Source organism: Ovis aries, chromosome 6 (genome assembly GCF_016772045.2).
Source record: "Ovis aries strain OAR_USU_Benz2616 breed Rambouillet chromosome 6, ARS-UI_Ramb_v3.0, whole genome shotgun sequence".
NCBI classification, from domain to species: Eukaryota; Metazoa; Chordata; class Mammalia; order Artiodactyla; family Bovidae; genus Ovis; species Ovis aries.
The window spans coordinates 22,048,585-22,073,457 of NC_056059.1; the positions used below are offsets into that span (position 1 = coordinate 22,048,585).

General features: G+C 36.5%; 1 protein-coding gene across 9 annotated transcripts in view; it reads left to right on the top strand.

The window, feature by feature from the left end:
* CENPE (centromere protein E) overlaps positions 1 to 24,873 on the top strand; it is a 78,301-nt gene that overhangs the window by 38,037 nt on the left and 15,391 nt on the right. For 2 of the 9 annotated variants that reach the window (XM_012179583.5, XM_027970837.3), the window contains 17 exons: positions 471 to 674; positions 2,720 to 2,878; positions 4,694 to 4,984; positions 5,108 to 5,266; positions 8,360 to 8,644; positions 8,805 to 8,963; positions 9,180 to 9,461; positions 9,890 to 10,177; positions 11,175 to 11,333; positions 11,515 to 11,796; positions 12,830 to 12,988; positions 13,965 to 14,255; positions 14,871 to 15,029; positions 17,480 to 17,584; positions 19,504 to 19,722; positions 21,667 to 21,864; positions 22,518 to 22,721. In XM_012179583.5, coding sequence (XP_012034973.4) covers positions 471 to 674; positions 2,720 to 2,878; positions 4,694 to 4,984; positions 5,108 to 5,266; positions 8,360 to 8,644; positions 8,805 to 8,963; positions 9,180 to 9,461; positions 9,890 to 10,177; positions 11,175 to 11,333; positions 11,515 to 11,796; positions 12,830 to 12,988; positions 13,965 to 14,255; positions 14,871 to 15,029; positions 17,480 to 17,584; positions 19,504 to 19,722; positions 21,667 to 21,864; positions 22,518 to 22,721 — 3,603 coding nt within the window. Of the gene's footprint in view, positions 1 to 470; positions 675 to 2,719; positions 2,879 to 4,693; positions 4,985 to 5,107; positions 5,267 to 8,359; positions 8,645 to 8,804; positions 8,964 to 9,179; positions 9,462 to 9,889; positions 10,178 to 11,174; positions 11,334 to 11,514; positions 11,797 to 12,829; positions 12,989 to 13,964; positions 14,256 to 14,870; positions 15,030 to 15,434; positions 15,726 to 17,479; positions 17,585 to 19,503; positions 19,723 to 21,666; positions 21,865 to 22,517; positions 22,722 to 24,873 lie in introns of all 9 variants that reach the window. The other 7 variants (XM_012179584.5, XM_060416817.1, XM_027970838.3 and 4 more) reach the window with 4 other exon arrangements.

The following is a 24,873-nucleotide window of genomic DNA, read 5'->3' on the forward strand; positions in this document are numbered from 1 at the left end:
TTATTTCCCCACTGATCTCCAGTAGCATGTTGGGCACTTACTGACCTGGGGAGTTCCTCTTTCAGTATCCTACCATTTTGCCTTTTCATACTGTTCATGGGGTTCTCAAGGCAAGAATACCGAAGTGGTTTGCCATTCCCTTCTCCAGTGGACCACATTCTGTCAGCTGTTTAGGTAGTTCTTATTAGTGATCAGGCACAAGAGCACACACTGGAGCCAGAGCATTGGGTTCAAAACCTGGTTATTCATCTCTGAGTGACCTTGGGCAAGTGACCTATCCTCTCTGGGATTATTTCCTCATCTGTCAAATGGAGATAATAATAGTACCTACCTCATAAAGTTATAGTGAAGATTAAGTATATCAATATATGAAAATATTGCATGATATAAAGTAATATGTATTGGCTATTTTATTATTATTATTAAAAGTATTGTTAACTAAGAAATTCTTTACTATATTTATATTTTAGATGGTTGTCATAGATAAAAGCCAAAATTTGGAAACCACAAAAACTCAAGCTCTGATCACAGATGCTGCGGATAATGAGCTAACTGAGCAAGAGAAAAAGATATTTTCTTTAATACAGGAGAAAAATGAACTGCAACAAATGTTAGAGAGTATTACAGCAGAAAAGGAGCAACTGAAGACTGACCTAAGAGAAAACATTGAAATGGTAGGATTAAGCACTGTAAACTTTGCAGTATGTTTTCGTCCTTGTATACTTTAGACTTCTACAATTTTATTGAGGTATATCTTACATGCCGTGTGATAAATGTAACAGATGCAGGTATACAGTCTGATGACTTTTGACAAATATCTCTACTGTGGACTTTCCATTTTCATCAGGTCGTGGAACATCACCCCAGAATGTTCCCTTGAGCCCTGATCTACTCAATCCCGATCTTAACCTCTGCCCCATGTAGTCACTGTCCTTATGGTTTTTACCTTAATCATTTTGTCTCTTCTAGAAATTCATACAAATAGAATCACACGGCATACACTCTTTTGTGTCTTCTTTCTGTGTGTGCATGCTAAGTTGCTTCAGTTGTGTCTGACTCTTTGCAACCTTTGGAGCGTAGCCTACCAGGCTCCTGTGTCTGTGGGATTCTCCAGGCATGAATACTGGAGTGGGTTGCCATGCCCTCCTCCGGGGAAACTTCCCGACCCAGGGATAGAACCCTTGTCTCTTATGTCTCCTGCTTTGGCAGGCAGGCTCTTTGCCACTAGCGCCACCTGGGGAGCCCATGCCTTCTTTCTGCTCTCCTGCTCATTGCTGGGTAGCATTCCATTGTTGGAAAGACTACAGTTTGTTTAGACTTTCTTCTGCTGGTGGAAATCTAGATTCTCTTCACTATTTGGCTGTTTTGAATAATGATGCTGTAAACATTCATAAACAAATATTTTTATGGAGATTTTGTTTTTTATGTCTCTAGGATAAATATCTAAATGGAATAGCTGGATCATAGGGAGATATATATTTAACTTGCTGAAAATTTACTAGGTTGATTCCCAAAGTAGTTGTACAATTTTATATTTCTATCAGCAAATTAAAAGAATTCTGGTGACTCCACATCCTCACCAGCACTTCACAGTATTGTGTTTAATGTTAACCATTCTGTTGGGCGTGTGCCTCATAGTTTTCATTGGCCTTTCCCTAATGACTATAAAGATATTGGACATCTTTTCATGCTTACTATCCAGTGTTCTTGCCTGGAGAATCCCAGGGACGGGGAGCCTGGTGGGCGCCGTCGATGGGGTCGCACAGAGTCAGACATGACTGAAGTCACTTAGCAGCAGCAGCAGCATGAGATTGCTTACTGGCTGTTGTTTATCTTTTTATAAATTATTTGTTGTGTCTGTGATATGTAATATTTTTCAGTCTACAGATCTTTTCCATATTTCCTTAAATTTGTTCCTAAATGTTTCTTTTATATATGCTGTTGCGATTTTTTACTTCATTTTTAATTGTTTATTGTTAATGTTTGTTTGCAAACCTGCTTTAGTATTTTTTTCTAAATTTAGAGATAATATAATGTACCTAGAATGAAATTAATACTTTGAGAAGTTTGCTATGGATCAGAGTAGCACCTGACCTTCTGTGTGGTTTTCTGTGTTTCTTGGGATTGTCTGTTTGGTTAGAATTATTGACTGTAAGTAACAATACAGACAAAAGTCATATTCATTTATCAGTCTCTGGCTTGAGATGTTTTTGTGACTTAAGAATGCTAAGTATTCTTAAGAATACTTAAGGATGTTACTGTTTAAGCTTAATAACTTGGATTAGTCCACCTCCTGCTACCAAACAGTGCTGCCATTTTGACCTTGCTATTAAGCAGTGTAAAATCAAAGCCATTCCAGCATATGAAAAGACCATAACCATATATAGATATATAGATGTGTCTCATATTATCTGTTGTCAACAAAAGCTTAAAAGTGTCTTTTGGCTTAGGAGTAGAAAATGAGCAAATCTCTCATGATAAAATACTAAACCCAGTTCTAATTCTCATGATAGGAATGTAAGGTGAGCAATGAAGAAACAGTATTTAAAAAATCAGATTCTTGCCACTTATGTGATTAAGGCCTCACTTTTTAAATTAATCTTTTCCGATATAGTTTGTCATGATCTCTTCATTTTTTGGCTAAAGTAAATTCTGATTTTTACCTGATTTCTTAAATGTGAGTATTATTTTGATCTCAACTTTTAAAAAAAAATTCTAGAGCATTGAAAACCAGGAAGAATTAAGATTTCTTGGAAATGAACTTAAAAAACAACAGGATATTGTTGCACAAGAAAAGAACCATACCATTAAGAAAGAAGAAGAGCTTTCTAGGACCTGTGAAAAACTATCAGAAGTTCAAGAAAAACTAAAGGAAAAGGTGACTTTTTAAAGTTATCTTCCTGGTCATTTTTCCTGACTAAATTTTTTACTTATATAATAAATTTGATTCCAGTAAACCTAAATTCCAGAAATAACCTCTCAGATGAACAGATCTTAATGGACAATATTTTGGACAGTTTCAACTCCTACTGAGATGTTAACCAATATCCTTTGTGGTGATTATATTATTCTGGAGTCTTTAGATGGGGGAAGGCCTTCATTTTTCTAAACAAGTCGTTTGATATATTCGTTCATCAAGTGCTTATTGAGCACTACCATAGCCAGGCACTCTTCTGGGCTCTTGAGATACATTGGTCAACAAAACAAAGATTCTGCCCTTGTAAAGATGCATTAGTCTTGCTCTGAAATGTGAAATTCATCTCTACAGTCAGCCCTCTGTATCTGCAGGTTCTGCATCCATGGATTCAACTAGCCACAGATCAGAAATATTCAGAGGAAAAATACAGAAAGTTCCAAAAACTGAAACCCCAAATTGCCACACTTGGGCAACTATTTACATAGCATTTATATTGTATTCAGTATCATACGTAATCTAGAGATGAGTTAAAGTATATGAGAGGATGTGTTTATGTTATGTACAAATAGTTGTTATTTTATAAAAGGGACTTGAGCATTCATGGATTTTGGTAACTGCAGAGGTCCTGGAACTACTCTTCCATGGGTAACAAGGGATGACTATATTATCACTTAGATATTTTCAATAAGATGCTATTGTAAAATTTGTAGACAAGCCTAAGACTCTTGTAATAATTATATTCCCCAAGTAATTCTAAAATGCATCCACTGAGATCTTTCTGTATATTCTGGAAGCAGTATCACATTCATTACAGATAATATATAGTCATTTCCATTGCGCTTATATATATTTTTTCCTAATATGGATTCTCTTAATTCTCATCCCTTTTACTATAACCTAATTGAATATGTTAAAACCTAATTTCTATTTCATATTCCTCCTAAAGAAGGGAAATCATTGAGCTTATGTAAAAGTTGATGCTTCATTGTTTGTTTGGGCCACTTCATATGGCCCTCACTAGAAATGGAGGTAAATTATTCAAGTTTTTAAGAGACATGGAATTATAGTTATTTGGCATAGTAATGTCTGCATATTTAATTAATCCCTTCTGTTTTTTAGTTTTTCTCATTTTCACATTCTTCCTTGATTAACCTAGTGGCACTGTATTAGTTTCCTAGGGCTTTTGTATCAAATTACCATAAACGTGATGGCTTAAAACAACAAGAATTTATTCTTTCACAGTTCTGCATCTTAGAAGTTCACAATCACAGTATTGGCGGGACCAGGCTCCCTCCAAAGGCTCTAGGGAAGAATCCTTTAATTCCTCTTCCTGTCCTTGACTCCTAGCTGACATTGGTGTTTCTTGGCTTATAGCTACATCTCTCCAATCTCTGCCTCCATCTTCATAGGACCTTCTCTGTGTCTCTGTGTGTCCTCTTGTCTCTTATAAGAACTACTCACATTGGATTTAGGGCCGACCTTAATCTAGAAGGATTCCTTCTCAGTCCTTAACTAATCACATCTACAGAAACCCTATTTTCAAAGAAGATCAGGTTCTCGGGGTCTGGATAGACTTGAATTTGCTGTGGGACACTATTTGACCCACTAGACATTGTACCTAAAAAGTTATTTTACTTTTAATGCCCCTTGTCTGCTTATTTTGGAGTAGTTGACAAGGCTATGATAATGATTATTTCACTTTGCAAAGTAGATTTTACATAAGAATTTTAAGAGAGTATAGACAAAATAGTAATTATAAAAACTGTATTTCTTAAGAGCCAACAACTGCAAGAAAAACAGCAGCAACTGCTTAGTGTACAAGAAGAGATGAGTGAGATGCAGAAAAAGATGAATGAAATGGAAAGCTTAAAGAATGAACTAAAGAACCAAGAATTAACATTGGAGCGTATAAAAATTGAGAAGATAGAGTTAGCTCAGAAACTTCATGAAAATTGTGAGGAAATGAAATTCATAACCAAAGAAAGAAACGACCTAAAGAAATTACAGGAGTCATTTGAAGTAGAGAGAAATAAGCTTAAAGAACACATAAGACAGATTGAAGCTACAGTAAGTCATGGCCTTTCCTTTCATCTATTAAATGTTTTTTTAAAGACTGAGTCAATTGGGAAGGGGGCGGCAGTGTGGATGATGTTCTCACAATTATTCTTTAAATCTCACTTCCTAATAAAGGGTCTAGAAACAAAAGAAGAACTACAGATGGCCCACATGTACCTAAAAGAACACCAAGAAACTATTGAAGAACTAAGAAGAGACATTTCTGAGAAGACGGCTCAGATAATAAATACTCAGAAGAACTTAGAAAAATCTGGTACTGAACTGCACGAAAAGGTTTGTCCATTCTTCTTTCCATCCTTTCTTCTTTTCCTACTTTCTTTCCCTTTTCTTTCTCCTTTGAAGGAAAGATAGGTAGTGAATGGGTTATAAATAATTCATTTATTGAGTAATATTTATTGAGTTTTTAATGTATTGGGTACAGTCCTGGATTATAGAAATAAAGTGGGAACAAGGTGGACAGATCCTCTGCAGTCACAGAACTTATTTTGTAGTGGAAAGAGATTATCAATAAACAAGCAATCAAATGAACAGGATAATTTACGATAATAACAAATTCTATGGAGAAAATGAAACATAAACTAGACCAACCTATGTTAAAAGCCAGTTGTGTGCTAAGTTTTGAGACTATGGATATGAATAAGACATTGTTCTTTTTCCCCAGTATGAGCATATAAAAAACATTCTCAAGTCCAATTTAATAAATGCAGGAATATGATATGCAAAGTAACACAGTAACACTAGTGATCATGGAAAGAGGGAATCAATCTTTACACAAAAAAAATTTGTGAAGTAGCATTAGAGTTCATCTGAGAATGAGGCCATTCATTTATTGGGATATAATCTGCTCAGTTCTGAATTTTCTCCTGTTGTATTTGAGAACTAATATAGAAATGAATCAGTGAAATGGAACTAGTATAGAAATGAATCCGAACTAGTATAGAAATGAATCCAAAATCACTGCAGATGGTGACTGCAGCCATGAAATTAAAAGATGCTTCCTGCTTGGAAGAAAAGCTATGACCAACCTAGACAGCATAATAAAAAGCAGAGATATTACATTGCCAACAAAGGCCCATCTAGTCAAGGCTATGGTTTTTCCAGTGGTCATGTATAGATATGAGAGTTGAACTATAAAGAAAGCTGAGCACTGAAAAATTGATGCTTTTAAACTGTGGTGTTGGAGAAGACTCTTATGAGTCCCTTGGACTGCAAGGAGATCCAACCAGTCCATCCTAAAGGAAATCAGTCCTGAATATTCACTGGGAGGACTGATGCTGAAGCTGAAACACCAATACTTCGGCCACCTGATGCGAAGAGCTGACTCATTTGAAAAGACCCTGATGCTGGGAACGATTGAAGGCAGGAAAAGAAGGGGACAACAGAGGATGAGATGGTTGGCTAGCATCACCAACCTGATGGACGTGAGTTTGAACAAGCTCCAGCTGTTGGTGTTGGACAGGGAAGCCTGGCATGCTGCAGTCCATGGAATTACAAAGAGTTGGACATGACTCAGCGACTGAACTGAACTGATAAAAATGAAGCATGCAACTGATTGGATTAATAATTTATTGATAAAGTGTACTTTGGATATAAACTGGAGAAAAAGAAAATTATGACAGAATATGACTAGCAGTCATGAATAGCTTGAGTAGGAATCAAGGGAAAGTGAGTAAATAGGAGTTTGTGGTCCGTGGTAGGCCATGAAGGTTTAAAATCACTTCCATTGCTGTGGAGAGTATCCTCATCTTTTCCCTTTAAAAATTATGACAACATTGTCTAGATAGTATCCTTAGTATTATATGACTATCGCAAGATCCCAGTGCTTCATGAGGAGCTACTTCCTAATGTGAAAGAAATCACTGATACTCAGGAAACAGTGGATGAGCCAGAGCTGTTGAAAGCACAATCCAAAGCCAGAGATTCAGCAACACTAGCAAGTATAGAAGTGACAAGTCTCAGGGTGGCTGCAAAACTTCAGGAAAGTCACAGGAGATAAAATCTCTCACTAAGGAAAGAGAGAATCTTAAAATGACAATAGAAGCACTTCAGATTGAACGTGACCAACGGAAGAGATGAGAGAAACTTTGGCTAAAGCATGTCTCATCCTTTCCTCCCATTTAATAAGTGTTTTATAAGTGAGAAAGAGAGCATTCATAGTTATAATATTCCTATCAGTTTTCTTTAAGTATCTCTTAATTACGAAGTGATTGGAAATAGAACAACTAAAAACTGCTCATAAATACTAAGAAACTATGGATAATGAAGGAAAATGTTTCAGGGAAGATACTTGTTTTCTTAAGTATTGAAAATGATTTAGAAAAAGCAATGTTAAATTACAGGAAGGGATAAAGTCCAAAACACTGTTTTCTTCCTGTGTTTAAACTTATTTTTCCAGCATCCCATAAGGCATTACCATTTCCCTCACCGATCCAGTCAGAAATCTGAGAATCAACCCTACTACTATCCCTTCCTCCCCACTCCCTCTATAATCCAAGAATCAAAACCTTGTTGGTTTTAAGGCATGTGCCTATGTGTGAAATCCTCCCACTCTTCTCCGTATTCTGTCATAATTTTCTTCTCCAGTTTACATCCAAAGCACACTTTACCAATACCCTAATCCAAGCCAGGATTCTTCCTCTCTGGCTTTCCTGCAATAGCCTCCTAATTGGTCTCTCCATTCATTTCATACTTCTGTAATTCATTCCCCATTCTGTGCCAAGGTGATGTTTTCGCCTTAAAACTTTTTCATAGCTTATTATTGCTATTAAATGACCCTGGATCCCAGACCTTGCTGGTTTCTACCCCTGTTTCATCTACTCTTCCTCCTGTTCATTGGGCTCAGGCAGCTCTAGTCTATTGCTCTTCCACGTTTCTCAGCTTTCAGATGGTCTGGTCTTCCTTCCTGTAGTATTTCCATACTCCTCTTTGCCTAACAAGTGCTCTCAGCCTTTGTCTCTCAACTGAAGCTTTCCATCCCCCAGGAAGCCCTTCCTAATCACTCAGAATAGATTAGGTTTGCCACTGGTACCCTGAAATAACCCGCCACCTCTGTTTGGTTAAGATTTGATATAATATGTATTTTTCCTTCTAAAATGTATAAGTCTCAAAAAGGCCAATCATGTAAAGTCTCATTTACCATTTCATCTCCAACTTCTAATATTATAGGATACTAACAACACAATGAATACTCAATAAATGTGTTTAATATCTGAATAATGGGAGAGTGGGTGAGAGGAAATATTGTTCTGGAAATGAGCTGTTAAATCCCTGATTTCATTGTTTTAGAAAGCATCCTTGTTTCTTTTCCCAAAAAATGAAATAAAGTATCTCTGGGTATCAACTGTATCATTTTATGATTCTCTTTAGATCCAAACATCTCAAGACAAACAAGAACAGTCCTTCAACATGAAAGAAAAGGACAGTGAGACTAAGAAAATAATGAATGAGATGGAGCAATTGAAGGACCCATTCAAAGACTCAGCACTACTAAAGCTAGAAATGGAAAAGCTCGAATTGTCTGAAAGACTTCAAGAAAGTCATGATGAAGTCAAAGCTGTAGCAAAGGAGAGAGCTAACCTTCAGAGGCTACAAGAACTTCTTCAATCTGAAAAGAACCAACTCCAAGAAAACCTAAGAGAAATGGCAGCTAAAGTAGGTGTCATTCATTTTCGTGTGTGTGTGTGTGTGTGTGTGTTAATATTCTGTAAGCAGATATCTTGGTAAAAACTAAACCTCTGGGGAAAAGGAATTCGTTACCATGTAATGATTATAATGTTTTCAAATTTTCTTGCAATTTCTTTTAATAATAAAGCAACTAGAAACTGAAGAGAAACTTAAAGTTGCTCATTGTCACCTAAAAGAACAAGAGGAAATTATTGGTAAACTAAGAGCGGATCTATCAAAGAGAGAAACTGAAATATCACACATTCAACAGGAACTGGAAACAGCAAATGATAAATTACAGAAAAAGGTAAAATGGGAGTAAAGGAACAGGGGAAGAAAATTTAAGGGAGGTAGCTAACTAGATTACAAAGACTACTGTTTACTTACTAAATTGTTTTAAAAAGCATCCTAAATTTTTTTCCTTAAAAAAAAAGATATATATATATGTATACACACACATATATAAGGACATGTTTTTATGTGTGTTTACATGCAAGTACATTTTTGGCTTTTTCTTTTTTAGACTCAAGAGCTTTATGAGAAACAGTTTATTACTGTCAAGGAAATCAGTGAGACTCAGGAAACAATGAGTGAACTGGAACAGTTAAAGGAACATCTCAAAGCCAAAGGCTCGTCACTACAAAGAAAAGAAAGTGAGAGGCTCACATTGACTGAAAAACTTCAGGCAAGTCAGGAAGAATTAAAAACCATAATTAAGGAAGGAGATGAACTGGAAAGGATACAGGAGGCCCTTCAAAAAGAAACAGACCAACTCAAAGAAAACACTAAAGAAATTGTAGCTGATGTAAGTTACCCTCTTTTGATGTTTTTTGGTTATAAAAGTAGTGTTGAGGTGATAATGATGATGTTCACTATTAAGTTAGATTAATTTTCCTGGAATCATAAAGGAACAGAGGATCAAAGCAGAACTAAAAGCTACTTACATTCTTCTGAAGGAGTACCAAGAAACGATAATGCATGGAATAGTTCAGAGAAGACAGATCAGGGAACAAATATCCAGAGAGTCTTAGGGAATTCAGATACTGACAGGCAAACATAGGTCTCGTGTTGTTTAGAAAATGACATCCGATTATTGTGTTCTGCATATCCCTTAAGGAAGAAAATAATACATACATTAAACTAAAATATAAAGATGATTGGCATAATTATAGAAATAGTTCTTTTTCCTAATATTTTCTGCCTATGTCCTAACTTGCTTTATAATTTTCACAGATTCAAGAACTTCAGGAAAAAGAACATCAACTTCTTGAGATGAAGGATGTCAGTGAGACTTGGGAAAAAATATGTGAAATGGAAAACTTGAAGAAGCAACTTGAGGCCCAAAAGTCAACTCTAGAAAATATAGAATGGGAGAACATCAAGTTAATTCAGAGACTCAATGAAAATATTGCAGAAATAAGATCTGTTACAAAAGAAAGAGATGACCTTAGGAATGTGGAGGAGACTCTCAAAGTAGAGATAGACCAGCTCAAGGAAAACCTAAGAGAAACAACAAATAGAGTGAGTTACCATCTTTTACCCAACTTGTAAATGTGAAATCGTGTCCTAAAAGAACTGTGATTGATAGAGTTGGTGGAGATGTAAAAATGGTCCAACCCTTGGGGAACACTGGAGGGATGGATATATGGTGGTGGTTGTTGAGTCCGACTCCTTGCAACCCCATGGACTGCAACACGCCAGGCTTCCCGGTCCTTCACCATCTCCCGGAGCTTGTTCAAACTCATGTCCATTGAGTTGGTAATGCCATCCTACCATCTGATCCTCTATCATTCCCTTCTCCTGCCATCTGTCTTTCCCAGCATCAGGGTCTTTTCCAGTGAGTTGACTCTTCAAATCACATGGCCAAAGTATTGGAGCTTCAGCTTCAGCATCAGTCCTTTCAGTGAATATTCAGGGTTGATTTCCTTTAGGATTGGCTAGTCTTGATCTCCTTGCTATCTGAGGGACTCTCAAGAGTCTTCTCCAACACCACAGTTCAAAAGCAACATTTCTTCCACGCTCAGCCTTCTTTATGGTCCAACTCTCGTATCCATACACGACTACTGGAAAAAACATAGCTTTGACTATACAGACTGTTGTTTACAGTAACCCCCAAAATCCAGTTATTGCTGTTTATCTGCATATATTAGCATAATTGTGCAAAGATGTTTATGGACAGATACTCATTGCAGCAAGTTGCAATAACAAAGCAACCCCCTCACCAATAGGAAAAATCCTCACTGTCCGTTAGACTGGTTGAACAAAAATACAGCACATTCAGACCATGGAATACCAACCCATAGGTAAAGAATGAGATAGAGCTGATTAAAAAGTTTCCGATGGGAAAAAGGAGTAAGAGTATCTAGAATATATTGACATCCAGAAGTTACTTTTAGAGGATGAGAACTGAGAGGCCCAAGGAGGGAGGAGAATTTTTACTTCTTACCCTATGCCTTTCCTACGTATTGTTGAATTGTATTATTCTGAATGTATTCTTTTTCTTTCTCTAATAATAAAGGACCTGGAAAGACAAGAGGAACTAAGAACTGCCCAGATGAATCTGAAAGAGCACCAAGAAACTATCGATAAACTCAGAGGAATTGTTTCAGGGAAGACAGATGAAATATCAAATATCCAAATGAATTTAGAAAACACAAATATGGCCTTAAAAGCACAGGTATTTCTTATAATATCTAAGTAACTGAGAGTTTGAATCAGGTCTTTTGTGTTATGAAACAGGGTATGAGTTTGCCAAATGCTGAAAATAAGTAGAGATTTTCCTATTCAATTTAGAAACTACTTTTTAACTTTCTCTCTGTATCTGTCTATATCCTAACTTACTGTTTGATTATCTCAAGGTCAATGAACTTCAGGAGAAAGAACATCAACTTCTTAAGGTGCAAAATGATCTCAGGGAAAATATATATCAAACAGAGCAACTGAAGAAGCAATTAGAGACTCAGAATTCAATCCTGGAAAGCACAGAAACAGAGAAGTTAAGGTTGACTCAGAAACTCCTTGAAAACGTTGAAGAAATAAAATCTGTTAGTAAGGAAAGAGATGACCTAAGAAGAATGGAGGGAACCCTCAAAATGGAGCGAGATCAACTCAGGGAAAGCCTCAGAGAAACAAAAGCTAAAGTAAGTTACACTCACTCCTCTTGCCAGCAAGTTAATGTGATGTTTTCCTTACATCAGTGAACCCTTCTTTGAAATGAGTGGTACTTTTGGTGAGAGTTAACAGGATACCACCTTTTAGGCAGGTAATTTGGTATTGTTTGTGAAAATTTTAAATTCTGTAACCAGCAGTTTCTTTATGGGCTTTACCCTACATGTACATTTACTCAATTAAGAAAAAGTAAATATGTGTGTGTGTGTGTGTGTGTGTGTGTGTGTGTGTGTATTCATAACACAAACATACATACCATAAAGTTGTTCATTACAGCAATTTGTGATTTTAAAAAAGATAGGAAATAACCTAAATGTGCATCACAAGGAAACCAGGTAAATATATGCAGTAGGCCCAGGTGTGGAGAAAGAAATGGCAACCCACTCCAGTATTCTTGCCTGAAAAATCCCATGGACAGAGGAGCCTGGTGAGCTACAGTCCATGGGGTACAGAGAGTGGGCCATGACTGAGCACATGTCCGGGTGTCACAGTGGTAAAAGAATCCACCTGCCAGTGCAGGAGACGCTGGAGATGCAGGTTCAATGCCTGAGTTGGGAAGATCCCCTGGAGGAGGAAACAGCAACCCAGTCCAGTATTCTTGCCTGGGAAATCCCATAGAAGACCTGGTGGGCTACAGTCCATGGGATCGCAAAGAGTTGAACACAGCTGAGTGACTGAGTGTGCACGTACAGTATACATGCAACCCCTAAAAAAACGAAATAGATTTGAATGTTCTAATATGAAGGCCCAAAGTAAACCTTAGGGGGAAAAGCAAGCTGTAGAAGAGCACGTGTATAGCATGTTCGCCTCTGAAAAATGTGAGTACATTGTGGGGAGGTGAGGCCAGGGGAAGCGCAAACCTACAGTTTTCTAACAACTTCAAAGATGTGGAGGAGGGAATAAGAAGTTTATCATTTTTACTAAGGAAATACCGTTTTCATTAAAAAGAAAGTAGTTAACACTAAGCTATGTTGTTTTTGCTTTTGTTTTTTCCTGTTAATTAAGGATCTAGAAAGACAAGAAGAACTAAGAATAGCTCACTTACATCTGAAGGAGCACCAGGAAATTATTGATAAACTCAGAGGGATTGTGTCTGAGAAGGCAGAAGAACTATCAAATATGCAAATGGATTTAGAAAATTCAAATGCTAAATTACAAGAAAAGGTATTGAGGGGGGTCATGGGGCTTATATGCTCAAATACCCAATATATTCCTAGAATAAAAATTAATGCCTAAAATCCTTAAGGGATATAAAACACTTCAGCCACATTAGAAAGCAGCTTGGTAGTTTTTACTAACCCTGAACCATATACCTGCTGTGGCCCAGAATTTTCTTTCCTTGGGTATGTACCTAAGGAAAAAGAATGCATTCTTCCACATAAAGACGTACAGGAGTGCTCACAGCAGCTGCAATCATAATTGTGAAGAACTGAAAGCAACCCATATGCCTGGCAACAGGAAGATTGATATTTACATTGTGATGCATAAGTTTAAAAATAGGCAAACGAGCTTATGTTTGCCACAGGGTCAGAGTGAGGGGAAAGGATAGTTAGGGAGTTTGGGATGGACTTGTGCACACTGCTATATTTTAAATGGATAACCAACAAGTTCTTATTGTATAACACAGGGAACTCTGCTCAGTGTTATGTGGCAGCCTAGATGGGAGGGGAGTTTTGGGGAGCATGGATACTCCCCAAAACTCCATACTTATGTGTGGCTGAATCCCTTTGCTGTCTACCTGAAACTGTCAGATCATTGTTAATCAGTTTGACTCCAATATAAAATATTTAAAAGACAACAAATAAAATTTTTTAAAAGCAGACAAACTGATCTGGGATGAAAAAGGTCAAAATAGTGATTTGTTCTAGGAAGAGCACACAGTGCTCTTTAAGTGTTCTATATTTTGATCTGAGTTTTAGTTACATAGCTGTATGCATTTGTTGAGTATAGCTGAGCTGTATACATGTAAGATTATATGTAGTCATGTATATTATATCACAAAAGACACTAAATCCTGTATGAAATTTTACAGCACATTAATGAGTAAAATGGGGTAACTATTGTCTTAATCAGTTTAGAAACTATTCTTAATCCTTCCCTAAAAAAATGATCCAGTTAATCCTACCATGATTATCTTAAGGTCCAAGAACTGAAAGCAAATGAACAGCAACTTTTTAAGTTAAAAGAAGAAATTAGTGAGACTAAGAAAAAAATGTGTGACATTGAGCAACTGAAGAACGAATTTAAGTGCCAGAGTTTAACTATGAACAAAATAGAAATGGAGAACTTAAACTTGGCTCAGAAGCTTCATGAAAACCTTGAAGAAATGAAATCTGTAATGAAAGAAAGAGATAACCTAAGGGGGCTGGAAGAGACCCTCAGACTGGAGAGAGACCTACTCAAGGCGGACCTGCAAGGAAGCACAGCTAGAGTGAGTTGTCCTCCTCCTTCCTGCCAAATAACCGTTTTTATTCTAAGAAGTTTGAAAATAATCGATGCTATTCATGAAAATTTAAATGTTATAACCTTTCAGGGAGACAGTTTGACAATAGCATTTTAAAAATTTATCAACATAGACATTTGGTACAGCAGTTCCACTTGTAGGAATTTATCCTGCCAGTATATTCACATGTATGGGCAGAAATACAACAGCATTCACTGCAGCACCATATGTGATGAACAAAATCAGAACCAATCCAAGTGTCTGTCAATAAGGCACTGGATAGGTGCGGTTAGTCTGTATACTGGAAAACTAAGCATAAGAAGAGGACACTCTTTACATGATACTGATTTAGAAAAATATCCAGATGGTATGAAATGTGGAAAATAAGTGGCAGAGTTGAGCATGGTATAGGACTGGGATGGGTGAGGCTAGCGTCAGGGCCTTAGACTTTATGTCCCTCTGAACTATTCTAATTTAGCAGTGGCGTGTTGGTTATTTCTAACTGTGAATATGTATTTCTTAAGATTTGGTTTAGCTAGTTCATTGTTAAGAAAAGGTAATGTGCCTTTATCTCATATTTCTCAATTTCTTCTGATAACAAAGGAACTGGAGACACAAGAACAACTAAAAATTGCTCATATCCGTTTGAAAGAACACCAAGAGACTATCGATAAATTGAGAGAGAGAGTTTCAGAAAAGACGTCTCAGATTTCACATATGCAAAAGGATTTAAATAAATCAAAAGATGAATTACAGAAAAAGGTATGTGTTGTTTTGTTCTTTGGGGGAACATGTGCATGCTAAGTCACTTAAGTTGTGTCCAGCTTTTTGCGACCCCATGGACTGTAGCCTGTCCACGGGATTCCCAGGCAAGAACACTGGAGTGGGTTGCTATTCCCTTCTCCAGAGGATCTTCCTGATATAGGGATTGAACCCTGCGTCTCTTATGTCTCCTGCGTTGGCAGGCACATTCCTTACCACTAGCACCACCTGGGAAGCCCCTAACTCTGGGGGAATAACTGTCCAAAATTATTTATGAAATGAGAAAGGACATAGATACAGATATGTCAATATAAATATATATGTATGTATACCATAAATAGACACTATTTTACTTTCTTTAAGGAATTCTGTTTGTATTCTAACTTGTTTTATAATTGTGTCAAGATACAAGAACTTAAGAGAAAAGAGCTTCAACTTCTTAAAATGAAAGAAGATGTCAGTAAAACTCATAAAAAAGTGAATGAAATGAAACAGTTGAAGAAGCAGTTTGAGGCCCAGAATTTATCTATGCAAAGTGTGGAAATGGATAATTTGCATTTGACTAAGAAACTTTATGAAAGCCTTGAAGAAATAAGAATTGTAGCTAAAGAAAGAGATGAGCTGAGACAGATAAAAGAGTCTCTCAAAATGGAAAGGGACCAATGCAGAGAAAAATTAAGAGACCTGCTAGCTAGAGTGAGTTCAGAATCATTCCCTATCTAGTAACTATAAGAATCAAGCTTTTTTTGGAAAGAGTGACAATTATTTTGTGGTGTATTTATGTCTACAAACAGTAAAGGATAATGAAGGAAACTTAATTATAGTTTTCACACAAATAGAAAATGCGGTTTTAAAAAGAAGCCAAAATATTATTCAGAAAATACCACTTTTTTTGTTGTTAAGAACTTTTTAAAATAGAAGTATAATAGATATACAATATAATATGTTGTAATATACAGTATAGTGATCCACAGTTTTTAAAGATTATACTCCATTTATAGTTACTGTAAAATATTATCTATTTTCCATACTGCACAGTATTTCTGGGTAGCTAATTTTATACATTATAGTTTGTACTTCTTAATCCCTTAGTCTTGCATTGTCCCTTTCCCCTTCTCTCTCCCCTGTGGTAACCACTAGTTTGCTCTCTGTATTTGTGAGTTTGCTTCTTTTTTGTTAAATTCATTAGTTTGTTATATTTTTTAGATTCCGCATGTAGTGGTATCATACAATATTTGTCTTTATCTGGCTTATTTTACTAAACATAATACCTTCCAAGTCCATCCATGTTTTTTGCAAATGGCAGATTATAGTTCCTTTTTTATGGCTGAGTAATACTCCACTGTGTATGTGTCCCGCATCTTCTTCATCTGTTCATCTGTTGATGCATGTCTGGGTTGCTTTGGCATCTTGGCTATTGTAAAATGAACACTGGGGTACATGCATCTTTTCAAACTACTGTTTTTGTTTTTCAGAAAATACTTTTTAATTCTCTAGTTTTAAAAAAACAAAAAATGTTAAATAAAGCAGACTATTTCTTTCAGTGTAGTTTTTTAAAGGATTTCTAAGCCAAGAAATGACATTATTCTCAGTGGAGAAAGATTTAAAGAATCATAAAAGATTAAATATCTCATTTCTGTGCTTCTGCCCAGTAGAGTTTTAAACATAGGCTCTTGTTAGTGAGTTTTGAAGGAAAAAAGACAAGTATAAATAAGGAAGTTCTTGTGATATGTATTTATAAATATTCACCTATGTTAAAGTACCTAACTGAGTCACTATATAAAATTCAGATGAATAAGAAATCTGTAAAAAATCTTTCTTATTCTCATATTTCATTTTCATGTTCATCATTATCTTCTAGTAAAGAAATAGTGGAAGGTAATATCATTTGTAATCTCTGTAGAAATATCAGACACTTGGAAATCATCTTTAGTGGGCCCTAACTAAATCTATAAAGAGACTAAATTCATTCAATGAATATTTATTGAACAATATTTGATTTTGCACTTTTAATCAGAAATACAAAAAATATACTGGGTATGAATTTTCTGTTCCAAGGTTCTGGAAAGAATATATCAGCAGGACTTAGAACACCATAAGTAATATACTTGGTTTTACTTGCATATCGAGTTGGCAACAGTGATTGTAAGGCAGAAATTTGGAAGAGTAGGAACCAGAAATATATCTAAAATCCAATTTTCAACTAAATAGTAAAGGAATAGATCCTATCTTCCAAAATTATGTGGTTTTGCCACTTTTTCCAATGACTTGAGGTCACTCACTGAAGACTTACTATTATTTATTTTCTGAGCATTTTTAAGACTACTTTAAGTTAGATGTGTTATATTTAATTCTATTATTGAAAAGATATAAAATGTAATCAAAGTATATGATTAGACATATGTGAATATAGTTATAGCTGAAGTCTTACTGATTTCTTTCTATCAAAGCAGGATCAACAGAACCACAAAGAGGTAAAATATGAAAAAAGCTTACTATGTGATGGAAACCAACACCTTATAGGAAGCCTGAGAGAAAAGTGCTTTAGGATAAAAGTAAGTGTTCTCCTGTTAAAGTTACAAATGAAGATTTGTATGCCTCCAGAGGTCTAACGTGGATTGAATAGATAATGCTCAATACTTTTCTAAACTTTATAATCTAGCACTAGTATATATATGTATACATAGATACACGCATACACCACACACACACAAAACAGAGGAGTTTGTGATCATAAGGCTTCACTGGAAAGGTGGTATTTGAGCAAATAGCTGAAGGAGGTAAAGGATCAAGCCACACAGGCCTGTGTCCAGGTAAAGAGCACTATAAGCGGAGGGAACAGCAGGCACAAAGCTTCTGAGACAAGCTTGCTTGGTGGGTTCCAAGGTCTTCAGAAAGGAGGACAGCCAGTTAGAAGAGAAGTGTGGAGTTAATGAGGAAGAGGCAGGCTGTGGGGCTTTAAGCGGACTGCAGGCTTACTCTGATTAAGATGGAGATCTCTTGAGAGAGACATGATCTGACTTAGATTCTAAAGAAATGGCTCTGTTAGGTTGAAAATGAGTGGGAGCAGGAGGACAATTGAAAGACTAATTCCAGTAATCCAGGCAAAGGTGATGGTGGCTCAGCCCAAAGGGGTAGCAGTGGAAGTGGTGAGAAAGTGTTTGGGTTCTGAATATATCCTAAGGGTAACGCCAACAGGATTATCGTCGCCCCTGTTAAAATGCAGTCCCTAAAAACTGTTTGTGTTGCTTATGGCTATGTCACTTAGCACAGTTCCCAACAGAAATCAGCATTGAGAATGCCTTTTTTAAAAGTACAAATGAATGGCATACAGCGCTGCTCCATGCCATAATCTGATTCATTCTAAGACTAAAGGCAGCACCCCCCCTCCAACATCCACAGATTACTGAACATCTATCTAGCTTTTCCTTAAATTATTCAAAAAAGAATTCGTTGTGGTCAACTGCCGCTTCCATAATTTAACACCCTAAACTAAACATGTTATTTATTGCATGATTGTAGCAACTTGAGGTTCCTCTGCCTATATTCTCCAGGGTTCAGCTGCCTGGACTTTCATCATTTGTATTTGTGGGCCCAGACTCACTGTCTTTCATATGCAGGCACTGTACTTACCTCGTGAGATAGGTTTTATTGTTTCATTTATAAACAAACTGAGGCTCAGAGGAAGTTTAGTGGTTGCCCAAGTTCACATAACTAATAAATTAGTAGAATAAGGATTTGAAATCAAGTCTGACAAAGTGTAAAACTTGGGCATAGAAGCATTTTTACAAATATAATTTTTATTTCCTTTAAAGTAATATCTATATATTTTGTAGATTGCATATATTCAGGTATCATTTAATATTTGATCCTCTAGAAGACTCTATGGCAGTTATTGTAATCTCATTTTATAGTGGTGAAAATGGCTCAGTGTTTCCCCAGTTAGCGAGTGGCAGAGCTGGAATCTAAACTCAAACTCTGATAAAAGGTTAGAAAACTTAGACTCTAGGCAAATAATAGAAATGTGTGAAGAAGCTCCACCAATTTGACAAATAATTAGTTTGATTCTTGGTCACGTATCTGCTCATTCATACTGCCCACTGTAAATATAAAACAGCATTCAGACTTGAGCTACAATACATACTGGATTGAATTCACTCAGATTTCCCTTCAGACTTTATATAAACAAATGCTCCTTCAAATCATGGATGTTCAAAAGACCAAAAGAAAATGCATCAAATGATAACAATGATTGTTTCTGATTTTCTTTGTTACATTTGTTTAATTTTTTTTTAATTTCCACAGTAATTTTTATAATCCAAAATCAATAGTTTGCTTTTGATTTTTAAACACAAACATCATAATTTGTTTTCCTCCTACAAGAAGTAGTAAATCTTTTTGTTGCAGCTCTAGGGCTGGGACTATTTCTTGTTAAAATAAATTAGTACATTGAATAAATTCTAATTTTCTTTAGGAGCTTCTTAAGAGATACTCAGCGATGGATAATCACTATGAATGTTTAAATAGATTGTCTCTTGACTTGAAGAAGGAAATTGAAACCCAAAAAGAGCTTTCAATTAGAGTAAAAGCAAACCTCTCACTTCCATATCCACAAACCAAACAAATCCAGAAACTTCTCACTGCAAACCAGAGGTGTTCCATGGAATTTCATAGAGTCGTAATGAAACTTCAGGTACCATCTTTTTAAATAATATCTTTGTAAATATTGCTGTAAATTTCTATTACTAACAACATGTTTAAGTCCTACCTTGAAAGTTGGCCTGTCATGCTGCAGTCCATGGAGTTGCAAAGAGTCAGATACAGCTTAGCAATAAACTTTTACTTTTCCCTTTTTGAGAGTTAGCATAGTCACTATTAAATTGAAGATTGTATGGGTCTAAGAACAGTGTGCAAGACCCTCAGTGCACCTAGGACCTGTTTATTCAACAAAACCTGAGCTTTGCCTGTGGACCTAGACACTGTCCAGATATTTAGGAGACAGATGTGAATAGCATCTCAAGAACCTCATAGTGAGTGAAGCAGACATATAAACAGGTAATAAGCCTTGTTATAGAAGTATATTTAGATTGTATGACATACCAGATAAAAAGTTAGAGAAGATAAGACTGGCTTAAGCGATAAAGCTTGGCATTCATTTTGTAGATGAGGCAGAGCCATTGGATAGTTATTTTAAGGTGTTGGCAATGGCATGATCAGGTTATTATTTTAGATACTTCCCTATAGACAAAGAAGAAATGAGTTTGTGGCCAGAAACAGTTGCACTGGGTCCAGATAAGCTGTAACAATGACACTACTGCTAGGGAAGGATTCTTGGGGTGGAGGGGACACACCTGTGACAGCTTGAGATAGTAGTCCATGTGACTGATGGTCGAGGTAAGGGGGAGGAGTTTAAAATGAGAATCAAGATTCAGGCTTAGCCAGGTTTGTAAACAGTGTTACCATTAACAAATAAAGAGGGGAAAGAGATTAGGTGTTCAGTTTGAGATGTTTTGAGGTAGAAATACCTGTGACAGAATGTTTGAGAAGAGAGACCAAGTAAGCATTCAGTCGAGAGTCTGAGACTTGTCAGGAGAAATGTCAGGACTAAAGACAAAGATTTGGGATTCGTATAGCTGACACATTGCACAACATCTGTGAGTAACATCACCCAGAAAGCATAGCAGAGGAATAAGAGGTTGGAGATACAATAAGCACTTCAGAAGGGATAATTCAAGAGACAGTAGCAGAAAAGAGCAGCTCATGGGTTCAAGGTTAGAAAAAGTCAAAGTGGCGGAAGAGAACCAAGCACAAGTGCTATCACTGAAGTCAGTGAAAGAGTCTGCCAGAGACGAAGTAGTCAAGAGGGCGGATGTGTTAGCCGGCACGAGGACTGAAGAGATCCCCCCAATTTGTTGATAATAGAGCTCACTGGTGATCTCTGTCAGTCTGGTTTTAGTTGAGTGATTAAGGAAGAGGCCGAATTATAAGAGATTAAGGGATGGTGGAAGTTAGGGGAAGTAGGGAACTGGTATCTGGCCTTCCTGTTTGGTAAATTGCCCTGCAGGCCCTGATACTCTTCCACAAACCCTGGCAATCAGATATCCAGAACTTACTAAAGAGATCCACGCAGCATATGGTATTCAAACTATTATCACCTTAAAGCCAGACATCTAAATACACTTGACAAGTAAATCTTGAGACATGTCATACCCATTTTTGTTACCTGGTCAAGGTAGGCAGAAGATGTTGAAAATAATCTCAGGTATCTAGCTGGGAAACCTGGGTGGTTGATGATTTAATTAACCAAAAAGAGGATAATAGACATAGATGGGTTTCTAGGGAAAGGAATCATGTACATTTTAAGCCTATTGAAATTGAGGTGATTGTAGGACATCTGTGAAGTGTATTTCAGGAGGAAGTCAGAAATACAGAACTAGAGAGAGGCCTGAGAGTTATCCTCCCAAGTTGCTGAGAAGAGAAAATTGAGAATAGAGTGGCTCTTTCCTCATTCCTCACTTAACCAGGGAACATAGATAAACAAGAGATGCCATCCTGCCTCCTAGTCTCAGGGGTTTAAAACTTCTTCTAAACATGGTACAAGTTTCATTTCCCAATTTGTTTTATGTTTCTCTGCAAGTATGTGCTAAGCTATGTTGCAAGGACAAAGGAAGAACAACATGAATCCATCAATAAATTTGAAATGGCTTTTATTGATGAAGTGGAAAAGCAAAATGAACTGCTAATGGAACTACAGCACTTTCAACAAGATTATGATGTACCACCTGGAGAATCAAGGGACCTCAAATTGAACCAGAGCATGGATCTACATATCGAAGTATAATTTGTTTAAACTGGGTTTAACTAGATGTCAAGCCTTTTATCAAGTCGAAAAGTACCTTTGCATTTATTTAGAGTTATTTTTACTTACCAAAAAATTAAAACTCAGTTGCAGAATGACAGCTGGTGAGGTGTGAAGGGTGCCAGATAATAGTGTAGCGTCCTTTCAGAACCCCAAAGATACAGAAAATAGATGTAATATCATCAAGTGGGAATTCATGGAACCCCAGAATAAGTTTCCAAATGCCTTCTGAAACTTCCTAGATCTGTGACTGGGAGTCAGAAACATTTTCATTACAACTCCACATGAAGTGTCCTACTCAGCAGTATGAGGCCAGCATCCAATTTCCAATACCATGTGCAGCCTGTTATGTGCCCAGAAAGCAACATCCAGAGACAGTTCATATATTGTGGTAATTAGTCATAGATGTATAGTTTTGAGGGGCTTTAATTTGAGCAGGATTTGTAGACTTGCCTTTGTTACATAGGTTGTACTGCCAAAATTTTATTATCAATAACTAAAGTTTTAAATTAAAATTATATTTACTTTAAAATATTAAGAATAAAGTTCAGTAAGGTGTTTTCCCCTTTTATGATATTTAGATTAAAACTTTTCTAATGTTCAGATGATTCATTGCTTATTTTTCACAGGAAATTCTTAAGGATTTTTCAGAAAGTGATTTCCATAGCATAAAGACTGAATTTCAGCAAGTACTAAGTAATAGAAAAGAAATGACTCGGTTTTTGGAAGAGTGGTTGAATGCTCGTTTTGATATAGAAAAGCTTAAAAATGTCATCCAGGAAGAAAATGATAGTATTTGTCAAGTGAACAACTTGTATCATGAGAAAATAACGGTAAGTAGTCATTTTCTTGCGCCACCTCATTCTTCTTCTTGTTGACTGCTTTAATTTTTCTACCTCATTTGTTTAAAAAAATCTAAGAACAACTTAATTTTAAGTATTTTCTTAAAATTTACTCGTGTGTGCTTTGTGAAAAAAGTTGACTGTAAAACATCTTCTGCCTCTAATGTATTATGCTTCCTTAGGATAATTAAAGATGTATTTATGCTTATAAAGAAGATAAAATCTTGCTGTGCAGCAATCAGTTTTTTACACAAAAAATCCTCTTGCCATTTTCCTCTTTCTATTCTCACTTTGGGCTGCTTCTGTAGGAACTGAGCCTTTTTTCCAAGCAGCCCCCGACAATGTGAGCCCAGAGCCTGTTTCAGGGCTACAGGCAGCAGCTAGAGGAAACCCCTGGACAGCTAGTCAGCTGCTTCATTAGTAAGGCCGCACAGGCTTTTCGTCTCAGCAGTGTCACCCTCGCATGCCCGGATCCTTCAGCTTTGATGTTCACACTGTGGCTTGTGATCATCGTTCCAGACCAGCCCTAGGGAACAGACTCATAAGAACCAACATCGCTTTCACACTGTTTATTGTTTCACCTTTTACTAATCAGAATATTCATTCTACTTGCTGAAGTAATCCCTATCTCGTATACCTAGAAAAATATGCAGTAATGACAGAATGGCTTGTTACTGCATGTAACCAGTGGAGAAGGAAATCGGTGGAAAAGGCAACCCACTCCAGTATTCTTGCCTGGGAAATCCCATGGAGAGAGGAGCGGGTGGGCTACAGGCCGTGGGGTCACAAGAGTCGGACGCAAGTTAGTGACTAAACCACCATAAGTAATTGGAGCAGAGGGACCTGGATTAATATTACAGCATTTAATATTAGTGTTATATCTCTATGTTTGGGTAGTTATTTCCAAACAAAGACTTTAACTTCATCTGGAAACAATACTTTAATCATATTGAAATATAGATAATGTTCCTAAAAAAAATAATTGCCTGTGAATGGATTGTTCATCCTTTTGTTAAATAGTCCAGGCTAGCAAAAGAGTAAATGAGTTGTTTCAAAAAAAAAAAAAACAGTTCACAGTCAATGGAGAAACGCATAGCCAGTGTTTGGATAAGGTAATCTCCACATAATTAAGTGTTGTTCTTGTAATGTTGAAGGCCCAGTTGTGATCAAAAAGCAGGAATTCCTCCAGCAAGTTCCTACTGTTCTGCACAGGGAACTGTACTCAGTATTTTGTAATAACTTGTAAGGGAAAAGGATCTGAAGAAAAAGGAAGATAGGTATGTATGTATAACTGAATCACTTCTCTCTACACCTGAAACTAAGACAGCATTGTAAATCAGTTACACTTCATTGAAAAAAGAATGTGGGACTCTTGCAATGAGGACCAGCATGGATATGTGGCTTCTTCCAGCATCCTGAAAGAAGCAGCTGGTAGTTCTATGTAGTGTGAGGTCCTAGTTGAGAGCCATGGAGCATCCAGGATGCTGGCAAGAACACAGCTAAGTTAGGATCCAAGGATACATTGGCCATAAAGCCACCAAGAAATTTTTAGGTAAGACCAATAAGGCATCCATGATGACAGCAAAAAGTACATCCCTTAGAAGTTAGGAAGTAAAAGGATGATATGAGTAATTTCAGAGCTAGTTAGGCTTTGATGTAAAAAGAAGATATTGGTTGATCATTATTCCCTGCACAGAAATACAGGGTTTTCAGATTAATTACGAAAAGTCAGTGAATGATTTTTCCTATAAGCACTGAGGTTTAGAATGAAAATAGCTTGTTGTTAAGTTTACTGGGTATGTCCTGCTATTAGATGTCAGTTAATGTTTATGTATGATGTGGTATATGTCATAACGTGCATAATAACTTTAACCTGCATAATTCTTCAGTTGGGATCCAATACAGTGAGATTATCATCTTGCAAAGCAGTACAGGTGCTCTTCAGCCCTTACTGTTTTATTCTCATCACCAACATCCAACATCATTTGAAATTTCAGGAACTGATTTGAACCACAAAGAATGTTCACATTCTTTTAAAGTTCTATTCTGGAGTGTGCTGAATAATAGGTGTCAGCCTATGCCTTGTCCTACAACTCTAGTATTTTCATAATGTTTCCCTTTTTTTTTTAATGTAATTTATTTC